The 22,403-nt window shown below is 35.3% G+C and overlaps 1 protein-coding gene across 1 annotated transcript in view; it reads left to right on the top strand.

The window, feature by feature from the left end:
• Nucleotides 1–22,403, top strand: part of LOC135082182 (optomotor-blind protein-like) — a 128,528-nt gene that overhangs the window by 79,674 nt on the left and 26,451 nt on the right. Inside the window, exon 4 of the mRNA XM_063976952.1 lies at nucleotides 19,250–19,345. Coding sequence (XP_063833022.1) covers nucleotides 19,250–19,345 — 96 coding nt within the window. The remainder of the gene's footprint in view (nucleotides 1–19,249; nucleotides 19,346–22,403) is intronic.

Genomic DNA, 22,403 nt, shown 5'->3' with positions numbered 1-22,403 from the left:
TCTTACCTATTACGACTGCACCACAAACTTTAGCTAGATATTCCGTTGTTTGAAGATCAATTCAACCCGTCAAAATTCGATGCAATAAACAAGCGTTAAATCACAAGCTCGCGTTTTCCCTTCGAACAAACACAAACAAACTCGCATTTTAGAAATGGATGCAAAATATGCCGTGTTAACATGTCTCACAAACGACCCCGGTATGGCGGAGGAATTCCAATTTTATTCGTCACCTACACGGTCCTTTCCATTTGAAATAAAAGAAATACAAATAGAAAACATATTCGCGATATTTCGAATTCCCGACTTGGATGGAAGCAAAGTTACAAGGAGTTTTATCAAGTAGACAATGTTTAGTTTGCAATGTATCAAATAATAAATGTAGGTATTTTTATCTATGTATAGTTTGGAGTGATGAAATAGCTTCATAATATTGTTCCTAACCGATAAATAATTTAAAAAAAACTACAAGAAGAAGGAATAATTTAATGCAAATACTTACATTTTCTAATAATTTACCAATGTAGAGCTTAATTTTTCCTGATAAGGGACCTTCACTTATGAGGAAAAGTTAAGCTCCCGGAGAAAAATAAGGGAGAAATGAAAACAGGGTAAACAAGACATTTCCACAATCTGCCTAATATTACCTAACCCCAAACCAAGCACTGGTCCGTAGACGTAGTAAACAAACCTTCCACTAGGTGGACCGAGGATCTGGTGAACCAAAAGCACCTGGATACGGGCAGTGCATGACCGGTCGATGTGGAAATCCTTAGGGCCTTTGTCCAGCAGTGGACGTCATTTGGCTGAAATGAAAATAAGTAGAGCTTTCTAAATAAATACGCATGAATAAGTATGACTATACAAGTATTACATATTTTATATGTATAATGATAATATTCCACTGGCACTAATAAAATCATTTCTAACGCCGGTGGCGCCCTCTCACCTGCGCTCGCTCGTGTAAACGTCAATTTTGCATTTTCCGCATTCTGGAGAGAGATATTTGATATTCCTCCACCTTTGAGGGGAACAAATGTTAAAGTAAACGTTTATTTCAAGAGTTCAAAAGATTCGTCACATGTAACGTTTTCATTCACGTAGGTATTTTTCTTATTCTTCCAAAACATAGATAACGTTTATCGGTCAACAACCACAGCCTATTAAAGTTAGAAGATATTTTTGGGTAAATAAATCCCTAAGAACTTTCGTTAATAAATTCCCACTTTCCTTAGGACAGATTTAAATAAGTACCAATTAGGTGTTTTATTTAACAAAGCCAAAAATAGTTTTGAAGTTTCCCTCAAGAAACTTCAAAACTTTTTATTTATGGCTAAAGAGTTCTTCTTCTATTTCCTCCTTTGTTAATGCTTATGAACTTGAGCCTAGAAGTACCCTCAATGAAAGAATCAGCAGATAACCTCTCTCGGTTACACAATGACAAGAATCACCAATCCAACTAGATGATTTCAAAGTATGGTAGGCACAAGTATATAAATTTCGCTAAAATTAGTACGAAAATCACCAAACGTTAACTTAACTCTCAGTTAGCCAATTTCAAAGTATGGTAGGTATAAGTAAATTAACATACTGGAAAATGGCTGAAACAATACCTAACCCGGGCAGGGTTCGGGACCGTACGCGTTCATTTAAATACGCATCCAGCGTGAAACTTTTACAAATGGGTGTCCGGAGTGTCCGGTCCGGACGGACCAGACAAGTCATGTTATTCAAAACATTGCTTTTATTATTTGATAATTGTACTATGTTTATGTTTTTATTATTTTATATTAACGTTAGCGGTTGCGATATGATTAAATTAATTGCTTGCGCTAATTAACATTAGTGTGTTAGGAAATTTGCAATTTAAAGTTATGTACATCCCTGTGCTTAACAAAAGATCGTTGCCAGGTGCAAGAATTATATGAACAATATAAAACTGTAACAATTTTATTTAAAAAAAAAACAGATAATTACTTGTTCGGCAAACGAAATCCAAAACACTTAAAAAGGCAGCCTCTTTCGACATTATAATATCATAAAAAGACAACACAATAACCCCATTCTTAAACGATAATAACGAGTATAAAAGCTCAAATCTTTTATACCATCACAATATTTTAAATAAATTGATACGCGGACAGCCTTAACGCGAACACCAGTAGCTCTTTAATCCCGTTAAGATAAAACTCGACCGATCAGGTACGGATTAAGGTGGTCGATTAAGGACCATATTAGGATCGAGAACACTTGATACTTTACCTTGGGAGATCGCTGATAACATCGTGTATTTGAGCCTTTGACCGTATCATTAATTTGAACTTGTTTTATCAAGGACACTATAGTTGAGACTTACGTTTGACATTCCAAATCTTTATGCATTCTAAAATTTATCATATGAAATGCAAAACGGCTCCGATTGAAGCATGAAAATTTTATATGGCTTAGTATTTGCAATTTTTCATACTGTGACTCTTCTATTGATATAAAAATACACATTATTTAAGAATTACAGTAGCAGCTACACGCTCCGAAAGTAGTGTTAAAAAGCGTTGCACACTCACACAATAATAAATATACCTACTTAGTAAGTTAGTACATGATTCACCAGGGTTCTTAAACACCGATATGGGCGTATTGTGTAAGCAATCATCTGTAATATCGCCAAAGTATCAAGTGTGCTTAGGCCCTTATATGGCGGCATTCGTCCGAACCACCAGGGCAGTATTAAGGTAGTGGCATTCCATGTTTCGGCATGCCATAAAACTGACGATATACGGCGCCTACTAACACGGTGGTCCGGTGACTGTTTTCACTTCATAAAATTATCTTTATTAATAGTTAAGGTATCTCTTATCTCAATATCGGCTTAATCAATATGCACTGAAAAAAGGTATAATAAAATCAACAGTCAACCTTTAGTTACACAAAAAGGTGGCTTGTAGACTGGTAATATAGATTACCTTAGTTCAACAAGTTTTGACTTCACTGCAAATACTTGTCCAATTTTAAATTGACAATCAATAACTGTGTTATTTTCCCTTTAGTTTAAAGTTCAAAGTTCTTTATGAAAATTTTCACTTCATCGATATCGTTAAAGCTTATGTCAAAAAATATTTTAGTCTATAAAAAATATCATCCACTCCATCTTAATAACCTCCAAAATATATTGTTAATAACAAAGCAATTGGACACAAGTCATTAGTGCATTAAATGATAACGTTTTGAGGTCTGCCCGACGCCGCCATCTTGTATTATCTCCGCCGTTTATATGTCAATCGTATTTTGTAGGCGTAAAACACAAATTCGGTCAAATTGTGTCATTTGAGAAGCATTTAGACTGGTTATTTTGTTGCTTGCAATTAGGGATGGCAGAAATACAAAACTACAAATACCTACTTAAGTTAAAAGTCCACAAGGTGGACAGGCGACCTCATAAAGGTAGCAGCAAAAAGGCGCTGGATGCAGGCCGCTAACAACCGGCCAAACTAATAATTCATTGGGGAAAGCCTATGTTCAACAGTGGACGTCCTGTGACTGAAATAATGATGAAAAAAAGGAGTGAAAAAGAATGAAGAAGGTATAATTAGAACCTTTGTCTAGCGTGGTACTGGTAAACAATACTTTACTTTTTATAAATTTTTGACAGAAATATGTTTTCTTTAAGCTTAACAACCAGAAGCACCAAACATTTGTTTTTGTTAATTTTACTAACAACATTATGCCAAATAACTAAAACTGCCAACCCTACCGCAAAACGTGTGGGTGTTTACAAATACGTAGTTGTAAAAATAAAAGCTCTATGTGTGCGTGAATGAGCTTTAGATGATAAGCTTCATAAAAGCTGGGCTTAAACGCTTTGCCGCCGTATCGCGGCCAGTGGTGGTCTGTGAACAGAGGCATTGAGTCGCCATTTATGTTTACACTGTTATTTATTTTGGAATAAATTATTATAATAATACCCTCTTTGAATGAAAATGTTTAATTTCATTTGCTATGAAAGCTTACATTTATGTTAAATCTTTAAGGCTCTTACATTTCGTTATCTGACTTAACTTTTATCATGACAGAAGCTTATTTAGTAGCACGAGGGGTTAAAAGGACTGTTAGTAATTTCTATTGAACAAAATAAATTACTAATATCCTTTAACAAAAAAAACGAACGCAACGGATTTTGATGTTGTTTTTCACGGACAATTCCTTCCATTTATGATTTTTCAATTGATGTCCCTCCACAGAACTTATCCTAGAGTCACAGTCCTACATCTAAATCGTTCATATAACATGTACACAGACAACAGCACATCCGACTAAGGCTGGGTTGCACCATCTTACTTTAACTTTGACAAAAATCTGACAAACTCCATACAAAATCACCGGTTATTGTTACAGTTACGGAAAGTTAGGTGGTGCAACTCAGCCTAAACATTTTCATAGCAAAATAGCTTCTGTTCCAACTACATAAGATCCTAGTGCTTTACTCTGTACATCAAAACACCCGCACCAATTAAACCCTATAATTAATACCTAACAGCTTTTATGAAGCTGTTTGCCTACCCGACATGTCGTTAACTGTTGAGTGCTAATAATCAGCTTTTTATTTAATATTAATATAGACGCAGCAATAATATTGCAAATACAGTCATATTATGGAAAATTTTATATTATGTTAATAGGTCCGTTTGAAGCAGGATTATAGAATACACAGCGAAAGTTCATAAATGGTGAATTCAGCTTATTTTGTGAAATATTTGTAATTAAAGAATAGCTTTAAAATATAATTTCGTATGTTAATTTACATGAAAATAGTAATTTATTATTTAATCTATGGCATTAACGTATCTGCTGTAATAGCCATGGTAAGATATAGCAAAATTTATTTATTAAAGGATATTTACACAGCAAAATACTACATTTACTATCATAAAAAGCATAAGCTTTACTACAGAATACCTAGTTATTATTGCTATGCTTAGTTTAAGAGTAAAACGCAACCATGTAAAATCCTTCAAACTCAACAAAAACTTAAAACAATCTAACCCTTACTCTGATCGGCCAATAATTCTAGGCACAAATTGCTCCCACCGTTTTTTAAATAAAATAATCCAGATTACATTAGGAGGCGCTGCTACCGCGGCGAGATGAAAGGGCGAGATAGCGCTAAAACACTCATTTGTTTTGTCACCCGTCTCCCTTGCCCACCGGTCGGGGCTTAGTCACACCAAAGCGAACGAAATTCCTAAGTTTTAAAAATTTGAAGCACTAAGTCTGAGTTGCACCACCTAACTTTAACGATAGGTAACCAGTGTTTTTTGTATAGAGTTTGACAGATTTCTGACGTTTGTTAAAGTTAAAGTAAGATGGTGCAACCTACTCTAAATGTCTGATTTGAAAGCTATGGGTTTCTGAATTGAGATTTTCAGTTTGAGCATACTCACTCATTTTCTACTTAAATATGAATTTAATATGTTAGAGCTAGGTACTGAACCATTTTAAACCAACAAAATCACAAACTTACAAACTACAATTTTAGAACAAGTTCTATCTTTCAAAGTGAAGTCTAAATTATACTAAGGCTGAGTTGCACCACCTAACTTTGACCGTAACTATAACGATAACCGGCGTTTTTTGTATGGAATTTGACAGATTTTTGACGTTTGTCAAAGTTAAAGTAAGATGTTGCAACCCAGCCTTAGTTGTTTAAACACTGTTAAAGGTTGTGTTCTTTACATTCGGTGTAAACGAAGCCTTACCTGCCTTGGAGGTAGAGGAAAGCCTGATAAGCGTGTCAGCTACCAACTTTAAGAACTATCTATCGGTTAAGGTTAATGTAAAATTCAAGTATCTTAACTTATTGCAGTAAAAATGTTTGTAGCAAAAGATTTACTTTAGTAAAGTACAATAGAAAGAAAGAGTTACAGTAAAGAGTTTATTTTAATGTTCTCATTACTTTAGGTTTCTTCAAATCTTTTGCGTATATCGCAATTATTTTGCTTATCTGGTTACATAATTTTGTATTTAGTAGTAAATATGCGGTCTTTTCTTTCTTTGATGTTCTAGATAATTTACAAAATCAAAACATATCACCATTATACCTTTTAATGAACCATAAATATAAGAAATGTAGGTTCATTTAGAGAAATCTGGCGCAATCTGATCACTTATCTGGTGACCATAAAATTGGCGCGCAAAAACAAAAATATGCAGAGGTGCCAACATCAAATACCTAAGTTTAGAGGCCAGCATTTTTTAATTACAGAATTTAAATTGAGAACGGGAAATTTTGCCAAACGTTCCTTTCCGTTGCATTAAAAGAGAAGCGGGGTACCGTGCTTCATTAATTGAATTGCAATAATAACTGCGAGAATAAATTCTCATAAGACCGATATAGACCATAAAGTGCTCTTTATGCTAAACAAATCGGCCTCCTTTGAGGCCTTCAAACGCGCCGCGCTCAAATGATCGTATTATTTTATTTTGTCGTCATTTCGTTTATGCGGCATTGGCCAGTGGTGCCCAACATTTGGTTAGTCGTTAAACAACGCTGCTGAGACTTTGGTTAAACCACTGCTTTTCGTAATCTTATGTTTTGTTTAACTTCTTTACATTGAAAATGACATCATAATGACGAATAACATTCAAGTCAATTGCTATAAGCAGGTCAAAAAAAATTACTTCAAACACTTAGGCAAATTATAATCTTGTCCTTTCAATAAATTTAGTTCATGAGTAAACTTAAATCACTTCACTCTTTGAAATTGTAAAATTATGTCACTTTAAAAGTAGAGTCATTCAAGTATTGAATAACCTGCTATAAGTTGGTATTTTTAAAGTACTTATTTCTTTTTTTTTTTGTAAAAAAAATAACGTTTAGGAGTCTTTAACAAAAAATTTTGAGAACCACTGGTGTAAGTAAACGCAGGACAGAGGTGACATTCGACGCGGTATAATTAAAACCTACACCGGCTTGTCTCTGAGAGGCATCGGCGTATAGATGCGATAAAAAGTGATATATCTCGCATTACTTGTCGTGATGGGAAATTAAATGCAATTACGGAAATGCGCGTTGAATGAATAAACGGAGAATAACGCGGTATAACTGCGAGGTCTCAATCGGTAAGTCATATGGGAATTATGTAAAGCGTTTTCGATGCAAAAATAAAGTAATTGGATAGGGTATGCGAATATCGTTAGTTTTAACCACAGAATACATAATAGAGCAGTTTAACTTTGAATCCATTGAGAGTAAGATTCATTCAAGACCAGGACAAGTATTTCTATTAGACCATATTTTTATTTTACTTGTTTATTTTAAGTGACGTCGTTTCCTTCTATAGTTTGACTTATTAGATTAGAAATGAACATCTAACAGTATACATTCCTCTTTACTAATAGAGAAAGAAAGCATTTACTGTAATATTAATTCTGGAACTCGGAACTTAGAATCATAATTAGTACCTAGTTACTAATTAAGAGTAGGTAATAAGTAATAATCTTTTGATACGATTAATTAAATTATTGCTTAAATTTTTATCATTGTCCGCGCAACCTTACTTATTTTACTAGTGTCTCAATACGGCCTAGGTTAAATGACAGTGACCCGCATCCCCGAAGAAGGAGCCCGCATTGTCTGGATTCTTTTATTCTTTGGTATTCATATTCCTAACTAAATTATTATTAATAGGGTTGAGCATTACCGTTTTTTCGAAATATTTGGAGACCCTACCAACATTTTAGTGGTTTCACACTAAGATAGAAATATAAATTACCGTGAAAATGCAAATATGCATAAACTTTCGTTAGGCCTTAGCTAATGTAATTATTATTGTTAGACACACTTTAAGGCTTTTAGTTTGTGATTTTGTATAAAAAAATATTTGCTCCCATTAAAATGAGTTCAATGAAATAACACAAAAACTATGATTTTGTATAAAAAAATATTTGCTCCCATTAAAATGAGTTCAATAAAATAACACAAAAAAGTTCGGGTGTAAATTTTTCCATTGATAGTATTTCTTTCATGGATGCTCGACAGCTTAGACCGCAATGATACGACTCGACTTTTTGCATGCCTTAATTTCATATGAATACGACTATTTATCCGACTGCACCAGAAGGAGGGTTATGTTTTTCTGATGCTCTCTATTTATTTATTGAAAAATGGCACGTACTTATTACATAACATGCTACATGATACCTAAGCTTGACATGCCATCGACTTTCGCATACCTACATTAGATTATAATACATCTCGTGAGTCGGGACCACCATAAGCGAGTTTATCTATTTAATTGCCCGACTTCGGACACGTTTCGGAGTTAATTGAGGCGCTCGACACCGAGATTAGCTACCGATATGGGATTCACGAGCGCCGAGATAAACCCCCGACGCGGTGTTTGGTTAAAGGTGAAAATACACGAGCTGAATTACGAATATTAACGCGACTAATTGTCAGAAAATACACTGCGCGCTGAAAGAATCTATACTAATATTATAAATTCGATGTCTGTCTGTCTGTCTTGCTTTCACGCCTAAACCACTGAACCGATTTTGATGAAATTTGGCATAGAGATAGTTCGAGTCCCGGGAAAGGACATAGGATAGTTTTTATCCTGGTTTTTGAGACAGGGACGCGCGCAATAAAGTTTTTCTGTGACAGACAAAATCCCACGCGGGCGGAAAGCTAGTTACGAATATAACGTAGCCAGTTAACAGTTTTTAATGTGACGTCAAGTTCTTATATTTGGAATAAAAGTCATAGATTCAGGGAGATCCGTGTTGTTTCAGAAAAAATAGTGGACGTCCTGCCTGCGACAATTTAAAATAATTTTACAATTTAAAATAAGTAGGTAGTTGTGTGAGACGTCAAAATTCTAGTAAAAATTATGTGAATCTAATTCAGAGATAGATTTGCATAACATTTGTGATAAGTTACATAAAATTGTTCGTTTGTCGATACTAAATGTCGTACTATATTATTATGACGGGGATTTCCATAGAAAAATTAGTTGATTATGGATACCTAGGCTTATATATTATATACAACTTAGCTTATACAAGCATATTTTTTATACAACTTCTTCAGTTGCATTTAGTGGCATCTCTCTACGTTATATCAACTTGTGACCGAGCTTGAAATGGTGATCCAAGTGATCGCAGGTACGAATCATGCAAGGAACAATTTTTCAACCACGTTTAATAAGTTCAACGAAACGTGGTTATTTAAAATTCAATATCGTTCTCATTAAACGGTATATTTATAAAGTGGTTTCTATTCGACGTTTTTACTTTTACAATCCTTTAAGCTGCTTCTTATAGCTTCAAAGTTCATAAAAGTGACGTGAAAAAACTCATAAGAACAACTTAATACCACTATTATGAAACTTGAACGGCTAATAAACTTACAATAGATTACTACCCCATTGCACCTCCATAAAACTTATCACTTCATTAAAAGAATATTATAAACTGCTCAGCATAATAATACATAAACATAACGATGCTATTATGAAATATTATTAATAATAATGTCGGCCATATCAAGGCGTGACGTAATAGCTTAAGCCCCTTACTGCGATACAAACTAATCCTGGGCACCTATTGTACAATGACGTCACATTAAGCTTAACGCTATGGTCTTTAATACTTTGGAATAGGGTTCAATTTGCAACCAAAATATTGTATAATCTGATGTGCCGTTAACTGTACACTCACCCCAGTTCTGTCACCCTACTTTTGAATTTCGAACACAAACCTGTATTTTGAACACACTTGGAGACACTTATTGCAATCATCATAAGGTTTCAAATTAAATGAAAATGTGATTGAATAAATTCTAGTGTCATAGACGTTATAATTGGGGTCATAGAGGAGTAATAATAATGCGGGGCGACTCTAGGAGAGTTGGTAAAACTAGTCGATTTATGGCTCTTTTAATGTAGAGTCGATCAAATGATTTTATAAATTATTTTACTGGAAATAATTTTGCTTAAATTCGTAAATGATGGTATCTCTACCAAATAGTTTACTTTACCTATTAGATGCAAGATATAATTTATTATAATAAAAGTCTTACTATTGCATTATTTTATAAATTCCTTTTATGACAGTAAACGGTTTTTGCACTTTCAAAATTTTGTTCTTTTGAAAAGTTTGACTGCAAAAATCCAGTAGGTGAGTAGTATAGGAAAACCTATACTTTTTAAAAGTTATGTATTGCATGCAACATTTTACCGCGATAGAAAATTATTAACCCAAAATATTGCTTGTATTTCTACAAACTCGTTTAATACAAATGACACCCGTTCAAGGAAGATTCAAACGTCACAACTCAAAGACCGAAATAGAAAACAGACGTTCGAAACAAATGACAGTCATGCAACAAAGATGTCATGCAAGAAACGTCACAAAAGAACGAAATTGAAATTCAAACATTCAAATTCAGAACAACTTGTAGCCCATCGCTAGTGGGTTCAAATCGAGTAGGTACTACACCGGACATTCTAATCCGGTAATACGACCGACGGGGCGTGACCGACGGCCCGTGACGTCACGGGCGTCCGCCAATCGGCGCGAAGGAACGTAGCCTCATTGTCACCCCCGGCGTCGGTACTGTAGGCAGATGGCCGAGTAACAAAATACTTACCGAAAATGGGGTGTTAAAAAGCTACTGACAGTAAAAAAGAAAAAGAAAAAGAAAAAAAGAACCCAAGACCATTGACATTAAAATGTCACTCAAGTTTGACTCTACACTCGAGACCAAAATTGAGGATAAATTATTTAGAGTAGGCGCACACCGTTGATTTTTAGTTGGCCGATAGTTGTATGAAGAATCCAAGGCCAAATCGAATCGGCGTAGTGTGCGCACTTCCATACATGCCCATACTGATCAACAGCCCGACTAAACTATCGGCCGACGAAAAATCAACAGTGTGCGCCTACTCTTAAAGTCGATTAATTAAGCTTCAATCCTTAAAGACTTTTTAATCAACTTTTGAGCTTTGAGAATACGAACTTTAGAAATGTTCTGGATGGTCTATTTTCTGTTTTCCAAAAGTAATACGAGCCTACTAACTTTTCTTTAACGCCTGTTTTAATTACCCAACTATTTCATTGATAAAATAAAAAACTACCGAAAGTCGTTTCTAATCGTTTCTTAAATCGTCAATAATTTTGGTTTTATAAATAAGAAGATGGAATATGTAGTTCAAATATCTCTACAACTATACCAACCGCCAATTTTAATACCAAAGAGTAAAATATACAATGTAAAAGGAATTCTTAGTAACAACCGATGCTAAAACGTATTTTTTAGACTGATTCTAGGTTTCAACTAGAAAGGCGTGCATTCCCGACATTGCAACCAACCACGAACCCACGACTAGGGTCTGTTTAGGGTTGTCTATTCACAATTTGGCTAATATTACATTCAATATACGAGTAGGTAAGAAAAAGGTAAAAGTATTTAAAATTATGCTGAAGAGAAGTCACAATACATCAGGAATCATGAAATTTGTTTTTTGAAAGAATGCTTTTTTCTCCAAAAAACCGTGTATTCATTTTCTCCAAAAGAAAATCCCAATACAATACTGAAAATACACGGTCCAATATTGACCAATTAAAACAAGGGAACCTTTTTTAAATTAAGTCCCTTCCAAGCAACCGAATTCGGACAATAACAATCACTGCTGAATTGTTTTTTTACAGACACACAAAAGAACTCTTACGAGGAAAATGTAAAACTGACATTTGTAGAAAAGGAGTTTTGAATTTCTGCACGGTAAAAAGAAATATATTTTCATTATTGTTCGTAAGAAAAAATGAGCAACCTTGTAAAATTCAAAGAAATTGTAAAATGCAAAATAACACCCATTGCATGATTTTCTTACTTTCTTTTCATGTGCAGATGCAAAAAAGAATGTCCTCGGCATAATTTAATGAGAACTTATTTTCAAAAACATGTCCACCCCAACCAGTCGCCATGTAATCGCCATCATCCTGATAGAGTCTGCCTTCAGAATCGTTCGCACAGCCCTGCCGGGCCACCGTAATTGGTGGCTGGCGCCCGTCTGCGCATCTCTTCCTTTTGGCTCGCCTTATGCTTGTTTGTTGGTTTTGGGAATTAGCATGTCTTATTAGCATAACTGCCTGATAATACCTGATTGCTGTTTTAACAGCTTTCCACGGGTTTTTTTGCGATATTTATCGATTTCTGTACAGCTGATCGGATCTAATAAGATTTTTGTAAGTAAGGTTTTTTCGTTGTAATAATTACATTATTATTGGCGAGCCTTGATATAATCTGATTTGATTATGAGCTTTCGTATACTAAGCAATCTTGAACTTACTTCATAAAGCTACTACGTAGTCCACACTACCAGAATATTCCAAAAGTCAAGGAATCCAGCGAAGCAAGTTGTGATAATGAGAATTTGAAAAATAGAGCATCTCGATGAACCAAAAGTTACCTTCAGTTAGTCTATTTGTAAAAATAAAAGAGCCACTGAAATATTTACAGCATAATCACAATTACAATTTGATAAACTGAAAGATTCACAAGACTGAAAGTTCAGTCCAGTTTCAGCTTATCTTACGTATTCGGAAACATTTTGCTCTACCAGCTCTTAGTGTAAAAACGACAAGCCTAGATTCTCAGAACTCCCAGCCAGCTCATAAATACTCTGCTAGTCAACAACCCACACTTAGCAGTTAGCACACCCATCGCAGGATTTCGTTACAATACGTAAAGTTATAAATCACTGCAGCTCGCTAACGGGCGATCGGATAAAATATGCGTCTGCACCGGTCACCGAATCGGTAATATTGTTAACAGGGAGTTAAAATAACTACACGGGAAAGCAAAAGGAGGATGCGTCGTGGAATTTCTCAATAAGCGCGTGCGCGTGGGGCCGGCGCCGCCCCGCGGTGGCGCCTGCGCCGCCGTCCCTGTCGCGAGGTCCCGCTCGCGCGCGGGTGGCTTACACCAGTGCAGCGGTGGACAGTAAGTCTGTGGACCATAGGTTATTGGCCAGGAATTGTTGGTTCTCTTAAGTTTTCTGGAAAGAGGAGGACATTAACTCCTGCCGTCCCTGTCGCGAGATCCCGCTCGCACGTGGGTGGCTTACACCAGTGCAAAGGTGGACAGTAAGGCTTTGGACACTAGGTCATTGGCCAAGAATACTGTTAGTTCTTTAAGTTTTCTGGAAAGAGGTGGACAACTCCTTGAACACTAGGTTATAAGCCAGGAATACTGCTTTATGCTTTTGTTCTGGTTGTCTTGAGTTGAGCGACAGTCCATGATGTCGTAGGCAATCTTTGAATAATAATTCCATTTAACATTCGCTAACAAGAAGCAGATCTATAGATCCTTTAAAAGTATATCATTGTCTGGCCAGCGAGAGGTTTTAGGCCAAATCTTCTGAACTGAATACTAAATTGATGATGGTGAAAGGATACCTATTGGAATCTTATAGTAAAGTCATATCCTAAATACATTGAAAACTGTCAGGAGGATGGGAACAACCTATTATTTGACCGGTTTATTTGCTCCTGACTCTCTTCATACCAAGAATACTTGAAAACATTCTCATTGCTATTTCTCGTATTGTCTGTAGATACTTATGAACTCAGTAAATACATCATAGACAACATGTCTACGCTCACTCATCGACGATGAGTTTACTGTCTTTAATTTTACTGTACAACAAGAGACTCAGGCGCAGCTTGTGAATAACGCTGGCTCAGTCAGCAATACTTAAAGACCCTCTGTTAAAAATGATAGCCGCTTGAGATAAACGACCGGAAGAGTTACAGGTCGGGAATTAACGTAAGTGAAGCCAAATTGGTTTGCTTCTACAGGTATCTTAACTGTTACATCTAACCAGCTATCTTTTGCAGAAAACATTGTAAAGAACTCTGAAAATAGCATTTCAATTTCGTTGCTCTCCTCATCAACAATAAAATCCGCCCCAAATGCAACGATGAGAGAACTTGCCGAATCATTTTCACACGTTGTTTTTCTGGAACAATCGAAAGTCCTCAATCGTAAAATCGAACGATAGTCGTTGAGAGACGCGGAATCGCTCGAAATTGCCCAAAAACGCCACCGATGCAATCAGTGCCGCGCGGAGGTCCGGTCGTATCATCAATCTATGGTACGTTTTTTCATCTGTCTTAACTGAATTTGTTACCGGCGGTGAAAGGTAACGATTTCGGTTTTATGGTGCTTAATTAGTGTTGATCTTTCGCTGCGCCGGCGCCTGCTCCCATATACGTCGCGGTTTATTGGATAGATTGGAGATACTAACTAGCTCCGTGGGGCTGGGAAAAAAGTCGGCACCTCTGAATCATGCCGCTGTTTGACAATGGTTTCTATAAGCAGGTATGTATCGATATCTTTAGTATGGTTGATTAATAGTAGTCAAGTAGGCAATCAATGGTAGGTACTTACCTTCACTTAAATAATCCTGAAAAAAATATTTTTTTTGTCTTGACTGTTGTTCTTTACATACTTACGCGAGGTCTTGGCTACATCTTTCTTAGCAGACGTTTCCATATCCTCAAAATCGCAAAAAAAGCATACACCATAAAATAGAGAATGTTGTCTGCTTCCAATACATTCTTTCTTTAGAATCGAGGCTATTTACGAGTTGCCTCCGGCGTCGCGAGGCGTGCCTTCGCCCTCTCCATTCATATTTGTACAACTGCCTAATTGCAGCTCTCCAGCTGATGCCGAACTGATTAAGTCCTCCACGTGTTATTTCGTCTTAAGTAATTACACCTTACATTTCCAACGAGCCAAGATTTGTCAACGTTTTCAACAATCGACGTTGGTGGTTCGTAATTACTGGACTTACAGCAAAGCACTGGTGGGCAATTTCGTGTAAACACCACTCACGGCATTGTAAATTAAATCCTGATGTTGTAGCATTACGTCGTAAAGCATCCCTGGTTAGGAATTAAGGATATGATCGACCGTAGGCCTAAGGATTTACGCGATTACGCGTTTTGAGATGATTATCTTAAGCTTGGCAGCAGATAAAAAACGGATTTCCTACCAAATTACTTTAGATCGATCATTATAATAAGTATTTAAAGTGCTGCCTTTTAACATGTTACGAAAGCTCATTTGTGAGGAATACTGAACCGTTATTAGAAATTAAAACTTCCAAACCTCAATATCAAACCAAACCTTGACTCCATTCAGATAGCTGCCCAAACCGCCTGTCAATCAAAAATTAACAAACATATCACATAACTTATAATAGTAGTTATTTCCTCTACTATTACTACGAAGCCTTAGGCGTAGCCATGCTGACACACATAATTCGTGTAGAATTGACATGTTAATCTTTGCTATAGTAATTGAAACGCGCAGTATAACTTACTACCGTGCTATAAATATCCTGTAACCATTAGTTACATGTCTTACAAGGTATATCCGAACGTCTTGTTGTATCTGGATTAGGGCTGATCTACACTTGTTCGGGGCAGTTCGAGTTTTGTTGGGTGACGTTGACAGGTGTTGACAGCAGCTTCGTTGACTGAGGATAGAATTGGAAGTGTACTGTGGAAAAAACAGACACAGTTTAGTTTGCTTTAAAAAAGTTTTAAAAGCATTTCTTTTAAGAAACTAAAAGCAAAATTAGGTCTTTAAAAGAGCAATATTAACATGATCTGTAAATCTGATTGTAGCGAAACATATAGACTTGTCCCATCGATATATGGTGGTTCTGGTTACGTGGTAGTTACGTACACACTTGATCCAGCTTTTTATTTAAATAATATAGTATTATGCCTGTGACAGGCATCGCAGCTTTATAGACGAAAGCCAGCACATCAAGTTAAATACTGAGGTGTCTTATACAGTTGTAATAGGGCTGACTATGCTACAAATATGTATAACGTGCACGTGCACGTGCTGTTACCTGTACATTTACATAGCGTACTGACGCGAGCACGTGTGGTCCGTCCTTAACACATCACCGTGGCTTTGTTGCTTCATGTGGGTGGGTCCATTTTTCTTCACTTAACGATTCACCTCCGGCATTTTACGTTTTAATTTGAACCTGTCAAATGAGAGACAATGTTATATTGCCCTGACCTTAACCAGCTTATTGGCAGCGCAAATTATACACAAGTTTTAAGTGAAAATTTCGGTAATTTATTGTGGTGATATGGGTTCAGTTCTTGACAGACGTTTAGTTACTTCTGAATATGTTTATCTTTTGAAATTGAGATATGGCACTGGCTTATTTTTTCTTATTTGGCCCATTGATCAGGCAATATGTAGTGACTTCATACTACAGCTTAACGGTCAAAAGCTAAGTGAAGTAAAAAAGGAGTCGAAGTATAATTTGCATGTATTTTTTAGCCAGTTCACAATTTAATCGTGAAGCGAGTAATCTGTGGTTATGGACACCCAGCGTTTAAATGGGAACTCCACAGACATGCAGATAGTTCTTTGATTTTGTTAATTATTTTGCTGAAATCTTATAATATTGGGCAATTTCAATAATTAAATTATGTTACTTTTGCAGACGTAAATAAAATATGTCCACTACTTTTAACGACAGAAGACCGCGAAATAATCAAACATTTAAATACCATTTATTTAAATAGTTATTCATCCAAATACACATTTTAAGGCGTATTTCAAAAATATAATTGGTTACTTACGCATTCTGTAAGCATACAGTAATTTCAAATTGCGTAAAACTTTATGCGTCAGTCCCAAGACGCAAACGCAACTCTATGGCGCCGTGCCAGAGTTAAAAAGTATATCGCGAACGTAATGATAGGTTGGGCAAAGTTCTCGCCTGCAAAACAAACAGTCGAGGAGCGGACCCTATCATCAACTCGCATAGCGACTGACTCCAACCGCATGGCGACTGCTCCGTTGCGACATAGCGACTGCGCCTCGGTGGTTATTTCAACGGTTGATTGATTGTCTTTTGTTTTTATCGACCGGCAATTTGCTGTTTCGTCGAAATAAACGCTCGTCTTTTGTCTTTACTCATTTGACATTTTACTATTTGCTACATTTCCGACGTTTACGACTTGATTTGTAGTTTATAAATGTGGGTTCAAGGTGCAAGGTAAAGGGCTGGATAGCAATAAAGGAGGTACTTAAATACATTAATTAGTTTACCATGCAATACAAATAATCGAAGTAGATAAGGTGTGAGTAAGAAATTAACATAAACTGTAACTAAAGGTCATATTTAATTGCGGTCACATATTTTATGAAAAAGCTGTTAGAACCGTCTTGGGTGTAATAGAGCCGTTATAAAAACAAATTAAATTTCCAGTAAAATAAAATAAATAAAAATCAGTTTACGTTAACATTGACTCTATGGATGCTAACTTTCAATGAGGAAAACAATTAATAATAACAATATTTGCTTAGTATAAAATATGGGTTCTTAAAAACTTTAATAAAAATTTAAATTTCTATTTTTTTTTTCTTTAAATAAAGAAACTAATTCTTATCCAGAACTTGAGCTGTTTCACTTCCATTGAAGGCATTTATAATTCTGTGCTAAATTGCTCGGATCAAGGCCTCTCTGAGACAGTAACCATTTGATTTATTATTTTATGCCCGGCCCGGTGTCGTTTGTGGTCTTTTTTAACTATAAATCGAATGAATACAGACGTCTTGTTTGTTTAGGTATCATTGGTGTGCTGATTTTATTTTACTGTGTCAGTTAAAAGAGTTAACGTTGAAATAGTATCAATTAGGAGTTTATAAAGACACTTGTTCTTACACTAAATAGTTAAAAGAAATAATTGAAAATTATTGAGTTTAAAGCTAAAAACATTATTGTAATTAAATTAGTTTTGACATTAGAAAGCGGTTAGCGACTCTACATTCGGAAATTAAATTACGAGGCTTTATTTACTATGCAATGCTGATCTAATATAAAAATATTGATACCTTTTTATAAAGGTAATGATAGTCACAGAAAATAAAAAATAAATCATTATTATTCAAATAATATTGACTCTAGAAAGTGATTGGGACTACCCTCAATTTGTTACGTAATTTATAATCTTAATAACAATTTTCAGTAAACATTCCGAACAGTAAAAAAAATAAAAAAATAAACATCCCATTGATAAACTTGGTTACTTTAATTTAACCACGGTGATAATTCACATGAATTATTTAGTTATTTCTCAATTTTCTTCGAACGTCGTGCCCGTAATGGTATTATTGTAAAGTCGTTTAGTGTATTCCAAAATTTCCAGTTAGCCCGCTGTTTGTTTTGTAAACCAGAACTTTGTAAACCTATTATTAGGCCCTTGTTATCTTTTTGGCACTCAGGAGTTGTCAACATTCGGCTAACACCAAACAATTTTTTTTTCAACACGTTTTGAAAGTAAAAAACGGACTTGTAAAAGTAAAAAAATAAATGTGTATGTTGATTAATTAAAAAGGTAGAATTAATTGCTTAGAAACTTAGAAAGAAACAAAATAACTGCGCATTGTGTTTGAGAAGCTCGAAAAGTGTGTATGTAACTTGGGATTTTATTTGAATTTGGAAAGGGCAAGAGTCAATGTTCATGTAAAACTTTTGATTGGTATACGTGGTCCAATGGCGAGATGAAATCATCGTGAAAGAAACGCCATAGAAAGGAAAGAAATCTTCCATGAACTATCAATTTCATACGGATATAAGATAAGTCAATTAAAAAATTCCCAAAGCTTTTGCCAAATGTTTGTCATCGATGACGTCAGCGGCCGTAGGCGCGGGCGCCGGGTTAACGTGTTATTATTATTAATAATCTCACTCATTCAACATTCGCCCGACGGAACCCACCGGATCGCCTCAGGCACTCGGTTCTTAGAACGTAGGGTGACTTTAGTTATGTTAGTGTCGTACTGACATCTGTATTTACTAATTTTTTTCTTACACACCTGCCATTTTTTGTTTTTTTTTTATTGTTTTTTTCAGACGGACAGACTTGAATCCTGGTTTCAGCTTTGGTTAGATGCAACTAATAATATTTTAATTTTATTTTTTAAACATTTTAATTTATTAAAGCATCTCTATTTTAATGGATATCAATTTTAAACATTCCATTACAAAAGCAACTGTAGTTAAATCAATGTGATTTCCTTCAATAACCATAAGCAGCGAATGTATGATTACCTTAATTTATCATACAGTTAGCCAATCAAGTTTGTTCGCAGGCATAATGGGCCTTATTCTGAGTATACTAAAGTTCATTTTTCTCTCCTTCGTAGGAGCTCATCTATAGCCAAAGCCAACGGATGTTGTCAAAGTTGCTGTGGCCCAACCCGGCCCCTAGTGCGCCCAGAGACCCCCACTCAGATCATTTGGTTAGTAGACTTTTTGATTTTTATTTAAAAACTACAAATAATTTTAATCTGTGTGTTTCTTAGATTTTTGTTTTTTTTCTAACTTTTGAATTTTAAACCTAGAACGCATGAAACTCTGCCAACATTTGCCAAATATGAACTAAAAAAAGAAAAAAATGTAACAGGCACAAAAGAATTTTGAAAATTACAGAGTAGGTAACTTCAAAACGCTTTTCTCAACGCATAGTAAATACAGCATGTTTAACGTGCAATATTAATTAGTAATTTTACCGACCTCTATACACAATCTTGTACATTTTATTACCCATAAAATAATATTTGTTCAGAAGTAATTACAAGGATATCAGCTTAATGTTAATAACTATGACGACCTTATGTCTACACATTTGAAATTTCTTTAGAACGAACGTAACTAATAACTCCAAAGAGCGTTGAAAAAGAAGGGAAACCTATTAACGTGGTGAAAAGGTGTTTGCTTTTAAATTTATTTATTTATTTCAAAAATGATCTCAGTGCTATAAGGAAAATACCAGTTTGATTAACAATATCGATTGCTTTCTCGTTTACCTTTTAAAATTGAACTTTAATAAGAAATTATGCATGTACTCGGCGATTTACATGTGGTCTCATCACATTCGCGAAGTTAATTTCCTAGGCGTCTATTCCTTAGTTATTGAAGCAAATGAATATTATATGTCACCGTAAAATTGTGAATTCCGTCAGATTATAATCTGACGTAGTTAGATTACAATCTAACCAAACCTAACCCATTGTTAGTTTAGCGTTATTTTATAAACTGACGGACTTCATAATTTCACGTTGACATATCCACTCGAGATCAGCCCCCCTAGACAAAACGCACTTTTTGATCGAATCGAAAATCGAATCCGTCAAAACTCCATACAAAAAAGGGGCTTTTCGACCACTTTTCGACTGGTTTGCGATTATAATTTGCACTTTGTCTAGACCCACAGCTCAAAAACTATTAGTCGATTCCGTTGTCTGACAGACACGGAAATTAAAAATAATAGAAACAACAGCCGTCAAAATAGGTCTGGTTTCCCGCCTACCAGCCAGCGCCGCGGGCCGGTAACTTTTTTCGGCGCCAAAAAAAATTGATGATCAGAATCATAGAGGCAGATGTTAATGATTCTATTATTTATGGTCGGACCTCGTCTATTATACGTTTTTTAGTCACTGCCGTTTGTAAACGAAAGGTTACTCGGCCGTGTAATTTACTGTTTTGTTGATAATGATGTAGGTCTACACTTTCAACTTTGGGCGAGTTTTTTTTAACGGTTCGCTTGTGTATTTTTACGCATGTTTAGAATTAGAGTAATAAGCATATGATTTTGTTTGAAAGATTAATTGGGTTATCTATATATTTAGTTAAATTAATTCAAATCTATATTTTAATTAAGCCTAGACTAGTGATGTCAGTTAAACTGACTTGAGATCATAGTGTCAAACGGGACTATTCCCATCGCTAATAAAAACCCAACTAGTGAAGGTCAAGTTTGTCCCGGGGGTAAGTTAAACTGTCATTGGACCCGCATCGAAATTAATCAGAAGAAGAAGAGGAGGAGTTCGAAGTTAAGGTTTATAGAGTCAGATCAAAATCAGTACTAGATATTCTCATTTTGTTCACAAGTTTACAAGGTTCTGTTGGCAGGAACTGTACGTAGTTTATTATTTATGTACTGCGAAGTGTAACCTCTGCAAGTCAACGTCCCGTTTTTCAGTTCCACAGCACTCCCGATATTCCCTTACAAATTGCCGTCTCCCGGGACCCTCTAATAGTGATGCGCCTCGAATCTTATTTTACCAACAACTCGAGTTAACTCACTTCGATTTTTGTTGAGTAGGTAACTCAGGCGATCCTTTCAACTATTCCAGTCTAATAAAAATCACCATATTTTTTACCTAGAGTTTACATCTACTGTAAGAAAATGTAGATTGATAATTCCCCTGGCATTATGTTAATTAATTAGTTAACCCAATATATAATGTGGTATTTGTTCATATAATACAGGGTGGCCCAGAACAAAATTCACTATTGAAAATTCAAGGAAACGAAAACTGTACATTTTTATAGAACTTTAACTATTGCAATTTAAAGGAAATTTAGTGCAATTTATTTTTAAATTTACCTTTACTAATCGTCCAGGAGATTTCCTTGACGCTTACAACATTCGATCAACATACATCAAAACATGTACGATAAATATAAAAGAAAATACATTTGAAAATAAATTGCACTTCCTTTAAATTGCAATAGTTAAGTTTTACAAAAATGTACAGTTTTCTTTTCCTTGAATTTTCAAAAGTGAATTTTCTTCTGGGCCACCCTGTATAAAATTCTCATAAATAATGCAAGCTTGAATTAACTGTAAGTACGTTTTTTAAACGTTAAGCGTCTAAAATGTTAAACAGTGACTTTTCTCACTGTAGCGACAATAACGACATCGAATCGGTGTTTTTGTCACTCTAATAAAATATTTCTCGCGTGACGAGAGTGACTCTATCGATATGTCACTCAAACAAAACTCTACTCACATCACTAGTGTGGATCTACTTCCAGCCTGCAGAGGGAGAGGGCAATAATTGATTGGTCCCGTGATTGATGACTTTATGTTTACTTACATAAGCCCGTCCCTAAAGATGTTTTCTTTTAGATGAAAGTGTTGAGTTGAAAATTCAGTTTTGATTTTGCGTTAGTTAATCAAACGTATAAATAATTATGTTGATGATCGTAACAAAAAATATGCGAAAATAACGTAAGAAACTATAGTTGACCAAATAAATGCATTACAACCCAATAGACTTTATATTGTGTATCAATGAGTAATATGTCCCTCTATGACAGTTGTACTTGTTACGTTTTAAGAATAATACTTACTCAAGTGATCTTTCAAATAGTAGCATCTGTAGCACTTTATAAGTAAGTAGATTAAAAAAAAGAAAAAGTTTAGTAAACAAGGGATGTTAAAGTCCAAACAAATGTTAAACGCGTCCTATTAATTCACTGCAAACAATGGCAATTAATATCGAATCGCAA

Source organism: Ostrinia nubilalis, chromosome 21 (assembly GCF_963855985.1).
Source record: "Ostrinia nubilalis chromosome 21, ilOstNubi1.1, whole genome shotgun sequence".
Taxonomy (NCBI): Eukaryota; Metazoa; Arthropoda; class Insecta; order Lepidoptera; family Crambidae; genus Ostrinia; species Ostrinia nubilalis.
This window is presented reverse-complemented; position numbering and strand designations above follow the sequence as displayed.